This window comes from Palaemon carinicauda, chromosome 24, assembly GCF_036898095.1.
Source record: "Palaemon carinicauda isolate YSFRI2023 chromosome 24, ASM3689809v2, whole genome shotgun sequence".
NCBI lineage: Eukaryota > Metazoa > Arthropoda > Malacostraca > Decapoda > Palaemonidae > Palaemon > Palaemon carinicauda.
Genome location: NC_090748.1, coordinates 107,535,845 through 107,549,512, shown reverse-complemented (window position 1 = coordinate 107,549,512; position 13,668 = coordinate 107,535,845). Strand labels below are relative to the sequence as shown.

The 13,668-nt window shown below is 43.3% G+C and overlaps 1 protein-coding gene across 1 annotated transcript; it reads left to right on the top strand.

The window, feature by feature from the left end:
* The first annotated feature begins 2,944 nt into the window (after window positions 1-2,944).
* On the top strand, window positions 2,945-4,678 carry LOC137618544 (spermatogenesis-associated protein 31H1-like). The gene is made up of 3 exons (XM_068348702.1): window positions 2,945-3,245; window positions 3,685-4,572; window positions 4,626-4,678. The coding sequence occupies exons 1-3, from the start codon at window positions 2,945-2,947 to the stop codon at window positions 4,676-4,678; spliced, it is 1,242 nt and encodes a 413-aa protein (XP_068204803.1).
* The last annotated feature ends 8,990 nt before the right edge of the window (window positions 4,679-13,668 follow it).

The window sequence follows — 13,668 nt, the reverse complement described above, 5'->3', positions numbered from 1 at the left end:
AAAGGCCATGAAGGAAATCAAACTCCTGTGGGCGCATGGGAGAAGTTATCCACGTTCTAGGTCTACCAGTACTGACGTCACAGAGGAGGGTGGCGTTGAAGGCATTGAGAGGGATGTCCTCCCAACGGAGGGATGTGCAGGATGTCCTACATGCTTGGTACTCTGAATCTTTTCGTTGGGCTTCTGCCAGGGCGTTGTAATCCAATCCCAGGTGAATAGAAGCCAATGTGTTTCTTGAAAGAGCATCGGCAACGAGATTTATGTTCCCAGGGACGTGTTGAATGGTATAATTGTTTTCAGCCACGGCTGAGCGATGCAGTGCCTTAAGAACAATACTTTGTTGGCGCCAATAGTACACTTGTCGAACGACACTACAGAGCTATTCTGTTGTAGGCGTTTGAGCATGATGCGTAGGTGACGGAGGTTTTCCTCTTTGGAGGAAGAGAACACACATATGTCGTCCACGCAACATACACAGAAGGGGGGGTCCCCTAAGATCCCGTCCATGAGACGCTGCCCATGAGACGTTGAAAAGTGGCCTCAGTATTATGAAGGTCAAAACAGGAGTAATTGAAGGTGTATATACCAAAGGGGGTGGTGATGGCAGTCTTGTGGATGTCTTCTGGGTTCATGGGCACCTTATAATGCCCCTTCAGTAGGTCGAGCGTGGAGAAAACTTTCGCTTTGTGCAAGTAGGTGGTCACGTTGGTGATGTTTAGGAGGGGATGATGATCTGGTTCTACCTGCATGTTCAGGCACCTGTAATCGCCACACAGATGGAGAGAGCCATCTTTCTTCAGGACAATGTGTAAGGGTGACGGTCACAGGCTTGAGGCCTTTTGGCAAAAGCCCATTTCTTCCCTTTCAGCGAACGTATGTTTACCGGCTGTCAAATGATCAGGCACCAGACTTCTGAATTTGGCGAATATTGGGCTGTCTTGATGTGGTGATAAATACTGTTTAATAGGTTATATCCATAGCATTAGGAGTATTTGAGGGGTGTCTTATCATTAGCAATGGAAGAATCAGAATATTTAAAGACAACCACACAGGCAACACAAATAAAGGGCCATTTGTTCAACTTTACCACTGCTAGTGCATCCTTGAACCTTTAGCATTTCTTACATTTTAAATCTGTATTCTTTAGGATTACTCTCCTCTTCATACCGATTATGGAGAAATGAAACATTTGATTTATGCACATTATATACTTTGATCACTTAACATTTACAGCAAAATTGATTAGGAATATGCAAAGGAAATAATTCTTAAGAGATTAATTACAAGGTGTCAATGGAATGACAGTAAAGTTCAAAGTCATCCTCAGTGTCTTTTTGCTCTTGTGTCTTGGTTAAATTGGCTCTGTCAAATAATTAACTTTTGAAATGGAAATAGTTAAGTATTCTGCCAGTAGGTATTGTAACCATCATTTACAGTAATGCTATTTGTGATTTTAAATACAGGGAAGATTGATTTCCTTTTAAGAATTAGAGTATCTTTGATAATGACACTATTGCTTTTGGCATAACTTCATTACATTTTTTTTCACTTATCTTATGTCCCTTTTGATAAAGAATCTTTTGCATTTAACTTGGATATTATGCACACACGATTGCTAATGTCTGAAAGAGTGGACTCCCTTTTCCAGTCTTATTTGTCGAGATTATTTGCATACAAATACCAATTTAAATCTAATCACTCTGTTAGGCATGTGGAGAGTGGCAAATAACAGTGATCCAATATCATTTTTTTTTCACAGGTATGCTGGCTGTGAACATGCTAGTTAGATGCATTGTAACAACTAGATCAATGGTAACACTCGTATATACGGTACCACAACTTGGATTCACGGTTCAACAACTGTACCACAACTAAAATCCCCAGTACCACAACTAAGACCCCCGGTACCACAACTTGGATCCACTGTACCACAACTAGATCCACGGTACTACAACTAGATCCACGGTACTACAACTAGATCCACGGTACTACAACTAGATCCACGGTACTACAACTAGATCCACGGTACCACAACTAGATCCACTGTACCACAACTAGATCAACTATAACACAACTTGAAAAAGTTATTGGATCTGCAAAAACTGTAGAATATCTTAGTGACTCTCAAGTTACAGTAAAAGAAGTAAGTATTATTTGTCACTTATTTTCTTGACTTAATCAAAGAGGGAGCAGCATACATCTCATAAACACTATACCTTATTCTATGGCCAATACAGATTAATTCAGTTAGGTTTGGATCCCTTATGAAGTTCTTAGATGAAATGAAAACTGAAATCAACATATTGGATGAATTTGTGCATTGACTGAAGCGCAGTTTGTTGCTGTCAACCGTCAAATGTCATATGTTGTAAAAAGCATTGTATTGGTCATGTTTTCTGATTCCCAATGATAATTCATTTGGAAAATTTCTGCAATTTCCTCCATAAATCAAAGTCGTTTAAATCTTAGTTATTTGAAAGCAACTCGTATTTAGAGTAAATAGTTTGTACTCTACAATATAATAAAGGTCTGAAGAACAATAATTTTTTAAAAGTATTTGATACGCGAGACATTTGACAAAAGAAACTCTTTCCTTGGAGTATATTATAAGCTGCATTTTTATGAATAGAACTTACCTGGCAGTTATATATATATATATAGCTATAGTCTCTGACTTTCGGCAGAATTTTTCAAAAATTGCGGCAACCGCCTTGTGGTGGTTGTGCAATTAGGCCGGATCGACAACACGTTGGTCCGTCATTACAGTTTTTCTTTCGCTTTCCCTGTATCGCTGTACCAGTCTGTTATTTGGTGAAGTACACTGATTTGGGGATTTAGCAATCGTGTTTTGTTATTTCTGTGTTTTTTGCTTTTGATCATTATGAGTGATAAACTTCATTTCCGTGTGTGCGCGAATGAGGAATGCGAGGTGAGGTTGCCGAAAATGTCAGTAGACCCTCGCACCGTGTGTTTGGGTTGTAGGGGTTTTGAATGTGCACTTAATAACAGGTGCGAGGAATGTAAGATTTTGAATGAAAAGGATTGGTTGGCTATGAAGCGCTATGTGCGTAAACTAGAGCTCGATAGAGTTAGAAGAGCTTCTAGGTCTAAATCTAAGTCTGTTAGCGAACTTAGTGTTGATTTATCCTTTGAACCTGTAATCAGTTCCTCTTTGGAAGTTGATCCTTCCCCTGGGATAGTGACTCTGCCCCTTCTACAGGATCCGTATCTGCAGATGACCCAAAGTACGCTAGGATGGCTGCCAAGTTGAAGGCCATTAAAGAACAACTTGCGGCCTTTAAAGGTAAGCCCAGTGAAAGTGATATTAGTGCTTGTGAAAGTGCAGTGGAGGTGGCGATTGACCGAACCTGTCATTACCTTAGGTCTAGACCTCTACCAAGCTCCCAGGACCAAGGGAGAAGGTACGTCGACAACCGAAAGGGGGTGAGAGGTACGTACTCTCGGTCAGCCGTCTCCTCAGACAGTCCTGTTGCCAATTCCCAGGCTGCTCTTGACTGCCACGGAAAAGGCGTGTCGGACGTGATGGTTTCTTCTCCGAATCCCTCTCCCAGACGCAAATGGAAGTTTGAGGCATCAAGACCTACGAAGAGGAGGTGGAACCGCAACAAACTGTCTCGTTCTCTCTCTCCCGGTTCTAGTAGCTATGAACCTTGTCCGATTTAGACTCCGTGCCTGTGAAGAGGACAAAGTCTAGGTCCGCAAATCGAGATATAGCAGCCAAAGATCCTTCTCCTTCCACGAGCGTTATTCGTCAGCCCTCTCCTTCGGGACCGCAAGACCCAGCAGAAGTAGCTAAGTCTTTCATGTCTGTCATGCAGGAACAACTTTTTTCCTTGGTTCAAGCGTTTAGCAGCCCTTACGCCCAGTCCGACATATGTAAAGACGACTCTTTGCCAATCAAGAAGTTAGCTTCTAAGAGGGAATGGAGTTCCTCTCCTAAGGAACCCTTGCGCGCTTCTTCAAAGACACGAAACCGCTCTGCTTCCTCTTCTGCTCGGTGCCAGGACGATTCCGCCTCTTGCTCTCGGCGCCAGGACGATACCGCCTCTCTCTCCCAACGCAAGGATGATGCCAACATGCTTCCTCAGGACGAAACTTCCTCTCGTCGCCAGGACGATACCGCCTCTTGTTCTCGACGCCAGGACAATACCGCCTCTCGTTCTCGACGCCAGGACAATACCGCCTCTCGTTCTCAATGCCAGCACGATACCGCCTCTCGTTCTCAACGCCAGCACGATACCGCCTCTCGTTCTCGACACCAGGACGACTCTGCCTCTCGCTCTCGGCGCCAGGACGATACCAGCCTGCTTCCTCAGGACGATACTGCTTCTCGTTACCAGGGCGATAGCAGCTCTCGGCGTAAGGATGCCTCCCCCTTTCACCGTCAGGACGCCTCCCCCTTTCACCGTCAGGACGCCTCCCCCTCTCACCGTCAGGACGCCTCCCCCTCTCACCGTCAGGACGCCTCCCCCTCTCACCGTCAGGACGCCTCCCCCTCTCACCGTCAGGACGCCTCCCCCTCTCACCGTCAGGATGCCTCCCCCTCTCACCGTCAGGACGCCTCCCCCTCTCACCGTCAGAACTCTTCTGACTCTCGGCGCCAGGACGCTGCCTCTTCCCGGCACCAGGACGACACCTACACTCGGCGCCAGGATGAAAGCGGTTCTCGGGGTCAGGCTGCTTGCAGCCCTCAACTTCAGGACGAATCCTTCGATATGCCTTTGTCGGATTCTAGGGAGCGTTCTTCTCAAACGAAGGATGTTGTAGAGGTGGATCAGGATCTCGAGGAGGTCTCTGATGACGATGACAAACCTACTGACACTGCTGGCGATTACAAGGGTCTCTCTCGCTCCCTCCTTGAACTTTATGGGGAGGAGTTCCAACCTGCTGCTCCGCGATCTCCTCAATCTCAATTTAGCAGGAAGAAGGCCAAGAAACAGTCGTCCTTCATCAAGATGAAACTTTCCATTTCTGCAAAGAAGGCGCTTTCGAAAATTGACGATTGGATGAAAGAACGGAGGCAAGCGGTTAAGACTTCCTTCTCGTTTCCACCAGTTCGTCTTGCTTCAAAGGCTGGCATGTGGTATGAGACTGGGGAACCTCTGGGTCTGGGAGTTCCTGCCTCCTCCAAGGGTGACTTCTCTGGCATCGTGGACTCGGCTAGAAGGCATGCTCTCAACCCGGCCAAGGTTATGTAGTCGATGTCGGAGCTGGATCACCTCGTCAAAGGCATTTTTAGAGCCTTTGAGGTTTTTAGCTTTTTGGACTGGTCTCTAGGGACTCTGGCCAGGAAGACTGAGCAGATGGAAGGAACTCCAGACCTAACCAGTATTATGTCCTGTATGGAAAAGGCCCTTAGAGATGGGGTTAATGAGTTGGCTTCGCTGTTTTCAGCAGGAATCTTGAAGAAGAGGGCCCGGCTTTGCTCTTTTGCTTAGAGATCTGTAACCGTTGCACAGAAGTCTGAGCTTCTTTACACCCCCCTGTCGCAACATCTTTTTCCTGAGGCCCTTGTGAGAGACATTACGCTTTCTCTGGCCCAAAAGGCCACCCAAGATCTTTTATCACGTTCAGCTCGTAAGCCCTTGACAGCCGCTCCTTCGACTTCGAATCGGGAGGAAAAGAAATTCCAGCAGCCCTTTCGAAGCAGGACTACTTCAAGACCTGACTTTAGAGGAAGAAGGCAAGAGTCAGGAGCAAGATCAAACAGAGGTTCGCTCAGAGCTCACTCCAAATAATGAAGTACAACTCCTCCAGACAATAGGCGCAAGACTGTCACGTTTTTGGCAGTCTTGGAAGAGAAGAGGGGCGGACACCTGGTCCCTCTCAGTCATCAAGGAAGGATACAAGATCCCCCTTCTGAAGAAGCCTCCTCTTTCAGATACTCCGCTAGCCTTAGTAGCGCAGTACACAGATCCGGGGAAACAGAAGGCTCTCCTGGATCTAGTCGACCAAATGCTGGACAAGGGAGCGATAGAACCGGTTCGGGATCTATCCTCCCCAGGCTTTTACAATCGCCTGTTTCTAGTGCCCAAGAACTCAGGTGGATGGAGACCCGTCCTGGATGTCAGCTCTCCGAACGTCTTCGTGGAGAGACGAAGTTTTCCATGGAGACGATCCAGTCTGTGCTGGCATCAGATGGTGTCTCTCGATTTGCAGGACGCGTATTTTCCCGTCCCCATCCATCCGACTTCAAGGAAGTACATGAGATTTGTAATCCAGGGTAAGTGCTTCCAGTTCAGAGCCCTTTGCTTCGGTCTCAGTACGGCTCCTCAAGTCTTCACCAGGTTAATGGCGAATGTGGCAGGCTGGCTACATCAAGAGGGGATAAGGGTATCTTTTTATCTGGACGATTGGCTGATACGTTCACGATCGAAGGAGAAATGTCTGGAGGATCTACGAAAGACTTTTATGATGGCTCAAGATCTAGGCCTGATCATCAACAGGGAGAAGTCTCAGACCAAGCCGAATCAGACTATTCTCTATTAGGGGATAGTTCTGAATTCAGTTCTTTTTCGGGCTTCTCCCTCTCAGGAAAGACAGACCAAGTGTCTCGAGAAGGTCCGAAGTTTCCTGGACAAGAAGAGGTGCTCAGCGAAGGAATGGGTGAGTTTGCTGGGAACTCTCTCCTCACTCGAGCAGTTTGTCTCACTGGGGAGACTCCATCTAAGGCCTCTACAGCACTTTCTTTCAAAGATGTGGAAAAGAAAGACACAGGAAGACTCCTTTTCCTTCCCTATTCCAGCAGAGGTCAAGGATCATCTGAAGTGGTGGCTGGATCCAGCCTTGTTGGGGGAAGGGATCTCCCTGTACAAGAAGTACCCAGACCTAGTGTTGTTTTCAGACGCGTCAGTCAGGTTGGGGAGCAACACTAGGAAGCAAGGAAGTCTCAGGCTCTTGGGAAGAAAGTCAGTTGGGATGGCACATCAACAAGGAGCTGATGGCCATTCTTTTAGGGCTAAAGGCCTTCAAAGACTCAGTGTCAGGGAAGATTGTGGAGGTCAACTCAGACAACACCACAGCTCTTGCATACATCAGGAAGCAAGGGGGGACTCACTCTCTGTCTCTGTTCGAAACAGCAAGGGAGCTCCTTCTTTGGGCGAAGGAGATCAAGGTAGATCCGCTGACGAGATTTGTACAGGGACAGAGGAATGTGAGGGCGGCGGACATGCTCAGCAGGAAAGGGCAGGTTCTTCCCACAGAATGGACCCTCAACCAACAGGTCTGCCAGTGTCTCTGGAGGCTGTGGGGGAGACCCCTAATAGATCTTTTCGCTTCCAACTTGAACAAGAGGATCACCAACTATTGCTCTCTAGTTCCGGACAAGGAGGCAATAGCGGTGGACGCTTTTTTGATGGATTGGACGGGGATGGACACATATGCCTATCCCCCGTTCAAGACCATCAATCTGGTCGTCAGGAAATTCGCCCTCCTCGATTCGGGACGAATGATCCTGGTAGCTCCATTCTGGCCAACGAGAGAATGGTTTACGGAAGTGGTAGACATGTTGATGGACTTCCCAAGAAGCCTTCCTGCAAGTCCAAAAGCTGCTCGGACAACCCTACTTCGAGAGGTATCATCAAAACCCCCTCGCTCTCAAACTGACTGCCTTCAGACTATCGAAAAGCTTGTCAGAGCGAGAGGATTTTCGGCGCAAGCTGCGAAAGCTATCGCCAGAGCGAGGAGGGTCTCTTCACAGAGAGTCTACCACTCCAAGTGGGAGACTTTTAGAGCCTGATGTAGGAAGCACAAGGTTTCCTCATCCACTACCTCTGTGAGCCAGATTGCTGATTTTTTGTTATACCTCAGGCAGGACGCTAAGCTGGCAGTGTCCACAATCAAAGGGTACAGAAGCATGCTCTCTACAGTCTGTCGACATAGAGGCTTAGATTTGTCTCACGATAAGGACTTGCAAGACCTCGTGAAGTCTTTTGAGACAACCAAACAGGTTCAGTTAAAGCCCCCTTCTTGGAACCTTGATGTGGTTCTTAAATTTCTTTGCACCAAGAGATTTGAACCCATCTCACATGCTTCTCTTAGAGAGGTTACGAAGAAAACCTTCTTCCTTATGGCCCTAGCCACAGTTAAAAGGGTCAGTGAGGTCCATGCGATTGAAAAACAGGTAGGCTTCAATCAGAATGGAGCGGTTTTTGCCTTAAGAATGTATTTCCTCGCCAAGAACGAGAACCCTTCAAAGCCCTGGCCAAGGACTTTTGAGGTTCCTAACCTAACTAACCTAGTGGGTCAAGAGCAAGAGAGGCTCTTCTGTCCAGTTAGAGCCCTCAAAGCTTACCTGTCTCACACTAAGAATGTGAGAGGCTCCTCTAGCTCCTTGTGGTGCTCGGTGAAAGATCCGAAAAAGCCCCTTTCAAAGAACGCTTTGTCTTTTATCCTGAGGGAAGTTACAAGAGAAGAGCATCTCTTGTGAGAGGAAGAGCACTTCGGCCTTTTAAAAGTGCAGGCTCACAAAGTGAGAGCCATTGCGACTTCGCTTGCTTATCGCAAGAACATGTCGGTCAGACAAATTATGGATGCAACGTTCTGGAGAAGCAACTCTGTGTTTGCCTCTCATTACCTCTCTGAGAAATGCTATACCTTGGGCCCATACATAGCTACGGCTTCTGTATTAGCCAAAGGAGTTACTACCTCCCCTCAACCTTAGTTTTTGTATGCCTGTGTGTGGGTTGGTGTTTTTAATGGTTGTCTGAGGACGTCGACTTGTGGTACAGTCATCTCAGTCTAGATAGATAATTGATATCTATTCTGCAAAGGTGAGGAGGTTGGTTTTTGTAAGGTTGCAGTTTTTAATATAAGGGTAGTAGGTAGTCCTGAAGTCTAGTCAGATTGTTGGTCTCACCCCGTTGACAGATTCGATTGAGTGGTTTTAGCATGGCAGGTCCAATCCTGGCTGACACTCCTAAGGGAAAGCGACTCAAGAGGCAGGAACCTTTGAAGTCAGCTACCTTAGCAGGTAAGGAATCAAGGTGTTTTTTATCCTACAACTTTTTGTTGTTTCCCCAACGATGTTTACTGTCTATCACCCTCCTCCAAGTGTGTGAATCAGCTATATATATATATATATAACTGCCAGGTAAGTTCTATTCACAAAGTTTTATGAATACTTACCTGGCAGTTATATATATATTCTAAGGCCCACCCACCTCCCCTCAGGAGACAGGTCTGGCATAGATGATCTGAAGAACAGAAAACGGGAATGGTTCCAAGTAGGGTGGTACCACCTAACCGCACAACCACCGCAAGGCGGTTGCCGTGATTTTTGAAAAATTCTGCCGAAAGTCAGAGACTATAGCTATATATATATATATATATATATATATATATATATATATATATATATATATATATATATAACTGCCAGGTAAGTATTCATAAAACTTTGTTTTATCATAAAAACTCCATATTTCTCATTAAATGTGCAATTTATAGCTGGGGCCCTACAATTGATATTTTGAACTTAATCATGATGTATTAAGCTGCGGGTAGCTACAGTATAAATATTTTCTACCTTACCTTATTTGGTAAATATATCACACTGGGAACATTTTGTTCAGTGTCTTTTATTCTCTTTACAGGTCTATTAGTCCAACTACTGACGATAGCATCTGCCAATCAAGAAATTCTGAAGGAATAGAAACCAGGCGAAAAGATGGTCACTTTCTCTTACCTGCAAAAAGACATCTCTACCTTAAGCATGAATTTAATTCTTTTATTTCAAAGACTGCTGGGATTAAAAAGTGAATTTAGACGAACCAGAGAGGCAGAACTGTATGTAAGCTGGCAAAGCTACCATTTCCACGATGATCGTGTAATGAGTAACATGAATCCAAACATAAGTTAAGGTAGACAAACTTCTATAGTGGGGATTTGGGAGACCACAGTTCACATGAAAGGAAATACGGCATTCCTCATCCAAAATAACGAGAAAAAGTGAATACAATGGATCAGGTAGAACTCTGCAAATTGAATTGAGAGTTTCTGAGCAAGAAATGGACGAGGATCATAATTATTCAGAGACGATAACCAAATGGACACGCTTTGCGAGTCAAATAAGATCAATAGAACTATAGAACTACTTCTGAACAAAAGTATGAAAATTAATGAGAAAATGTAAATGATACGATACAGATCACTTATGATTTTTATAAAGTGTGGAGGACGGACAAAAAATGGAGCAATTTAGGAAGTGCAACTGCGCCTAATGACTTGGAAGATTGTAAATTATGGAACCCAAGGTGAAAATATTTATTTGAAAAAAGAATTTTATACTAATGGCACTATCTTTATTCAGCAAAGAACAGGATATGAATCACTAAATTTTAAAAATCTATTGAGAATTTGGGCCACAAGAGCTATATTTACTGGACGATTGATTTACGGGATTGGAGTAGGTGCATCTGATGATGACACTAAGCCAGAAGGAGTATGTACCCTTGTTAGCAGCTAAGTCCAGTAGACAGTAACCGCCGCTGGTCTGTTTTTAGTTAACAGCTTTTTCACAAAACCAGCCTTTGGTACTCTGAAATATTCTTAGTTATTGACTTTTCACCCTACCAGTACATAGCAACAGCCTCTGGTACTCTGGTCTGAAGCACTGAGCTCTCTCAAGGTAGTGCTGTAGAATAATCGCCAAGTCTGAAAGTCAAAATGGGCCGGCTTTGTCGAACAGGAGAATGCCAGTAAGAGGACCTCCAAAAGAAAAAGGGAACCACATGTGAGAAGAAACTCTATAAAACTGAGCTAGAAAGCGTCGTCAGCTCGTTTGAAAATTTGGTATTGGCAACCATTGGGATTACGACAGATGCGGTCTAGCAGCAGAAAGGAGAAATGATTTATGGATCTTATGATGGTGGACCTATGGACAGGACCCTGGAACCTGGAAGACCATTCAGCACAGAAGTGCAACCTGAGAGAAAACCTCAGAATTACATTTTGAAGTAAAATAAAAAGGTTCAACTGCAAGATGGAAGAAAGGATTTGGGAATGAGGGTGAAATAGAATGATAGAGAATGGGTGGAAGCAGGGCCCTAAGGGACGCTACAGACACTTCTAAAGCCTAAAATGCTCTGCCTAAGGAGGACTGTGGGTGCTAGCCCACTTAATGATGTTAAATGCAGTCATTTATCAGTTGAGTGATCTTGAAAGTGATGTTGACAGCTTGGGGATGCAATGTAGAGTTGCAAAGAAATTAAAAGGCGAATTTAAGATATATTGAATGACAAGGGAAAATTTGGATTAAAAATGAAAACTGGTTTTATTATTGCAAACTATCTTGCAGCCCCAGCTGGTTAAGCTGACTGCAATAAGCCCAAGGAATACGTTAAAGAAAGTAGCTAAGCATGGAAAAAGAAAATTATGAAAACAGTAATGAAATGACAATTTAGAATAGATAAGTGACATTTAAACAATAAAACAAGACTTTTCAACCTGCTCAATAGAGAAGCATTTACACCAAGTTTGAACTTAACAAAGTTCCACTGTTTCAACATCAAGATTACAAAGGTCATTCCGCAACTTTCCCACATCAAGAATCAAGCTTCTAGAAAATTGTTCAGAAACAAGGAACGACATTTTGCCCCAAACTAATTAGGAGCAGCTACAGGTATATCCAAAAATTTATTGATTTTAGAATGCAATACTGTTTCCATTGAACACGAAATTGTTTTTGGTTTACTGGACTAGCTACAACTCTCGTTGAAAATCTGACTGTTACAATTCCAAGAGTCCAAACAGGGATAGTAGATTTTCATGTGAAAGATAGAGGGAGCATATAAAGCAATATGTAACACAAGATCCAGGCAAGACAACACCTAACAGAAACCTCGTGGAATACATAAATCATGACAAAACAAAGAAGTTTAGAAATACTACAATAGGTTGCCAAAACGGATAACAAGATATAATCCCAACTTGTTTTAAAGTAAAACTTGAGATTTTCATCAAGTTTGTTTCTTGTTGTTACAGGAGAATGTTCAATTACATCACTTATATAATCTGAAAAGCTCTGTACTTATTGGTGCTACTTTAGTAGGCGGCCTACCATGCAACACTTGATCTACCACCATGTTTATTTCAGCAGGCAATCTTATTGCAAAAATCAAAATACAATTAGCCATGTGAGGTGTACTGCCTTGTGTACTTTTAAAACAGGTTGCTTGCTTAGTGAAAGGGGATTAAAACAAGATATGGATATCTGGTACTTCTATGTGAAACGTTGAGATAAAGACAACAATACAACATGTGTGTAAATTAGGCACCGTAATTCATTTTGATGAATGGCCTGCTAAAATTGTTGCTCATATGAAAGTAAAAGATATTCCAGAAATGAAATGCAATGGGGTTTGTGAGCGCAGCTCAACATGGACTGATTGCCAAAGCTGCGGTGTAAGGGTAATTTTGCGAGCGCAGCGAGCCGCGGCAGGACAAAAACCATTAGTACTGAAGCCGAGATGAGTCCCAATAATGATCAATATTATCAAATCACATTGTCACCCACGCTGGAAATTATCATATAGAATATCATAATGTGGGTAGACCGCCTACTAAAGTAGAAACACGCTGGTAGACCGCCTACTAAAGTAGCACCTACTTGCCTTTTTGACTATGAGCTAAGAAGCTCATAGAAGCTTTACACTTACCTATGAGCTAAGAGTGCCTGCAAACGTATTTTGCGGAGCAAGTAGTTAAGAACCAGGAACAAGAAACAGAAAAAGGGGCAAAATGAAAATGGCAAAAATATTAAAAACGAAGATATAGAATATAAATGGGCAATATAAGAATGGTGAAGTGTCTTTGAGTGTGGTACTTTCCTGATCAGAACAGGAAGTTCCCTTGGAGATCCAAGGGCACGGGCCAGTTCCCCTGAGCCTTGGAAAAGTTGAATAAATATGGAAATCGAAACAGTTGAAACAATTATGCTGGATTTTAGGTTAGAGCATACCAAAAGAGAGAGTGCTGCGAAGAATGTTTGAATTACCAAAGAACATATTCTAAGGAATGTTGAGAGAGAGAGAGAACATCTAAATGCATTTAAATCCTGCTCCTTCATGGTATGATGATTTCATATAATAGGAGATTGGTCAAGGAATTCTCCAGAAGATCAAAACCATTTAATGAGAAACTAATACAGAAGCTATTAGAGAGCAGAAACCATGAAGATTCAAATAAATATATCCTAGACATAAACGAAAATATGAACCAAAAACAAATTCCACGTTGGAAAAGTAGTCAATGTAAGGATAAAAGAGGACGTTAAAATACTGGAAACAAGAAAAAACAAAAAAAAACATTCGAGGACCATCAAGACATAGAAGAGGCAAGAACAACCCCTTATTGCAATGAAGATAAAAGAAGCATTGATTGAAATAAATAAAAGATAAAAATGCTAAAGAAAACAAAAATGAGAATTCACAAGCATAAATATCAAGACGGACTGATCTTAATTGGAAAATGTGGACATAACGAGAAACACCTGTTTCTACAAAAAGTTAACTAATCAAATTAATAATCTTTGATGGATCTAGCAATATCTAGGCATCACTAATGACAGAAAGGAAAGAAGAGAAGGCGTAGAAAACCGAAGAAATTAGAAATGCTGAAAATATGGCTACTTAGCCATTCTGGAACCAG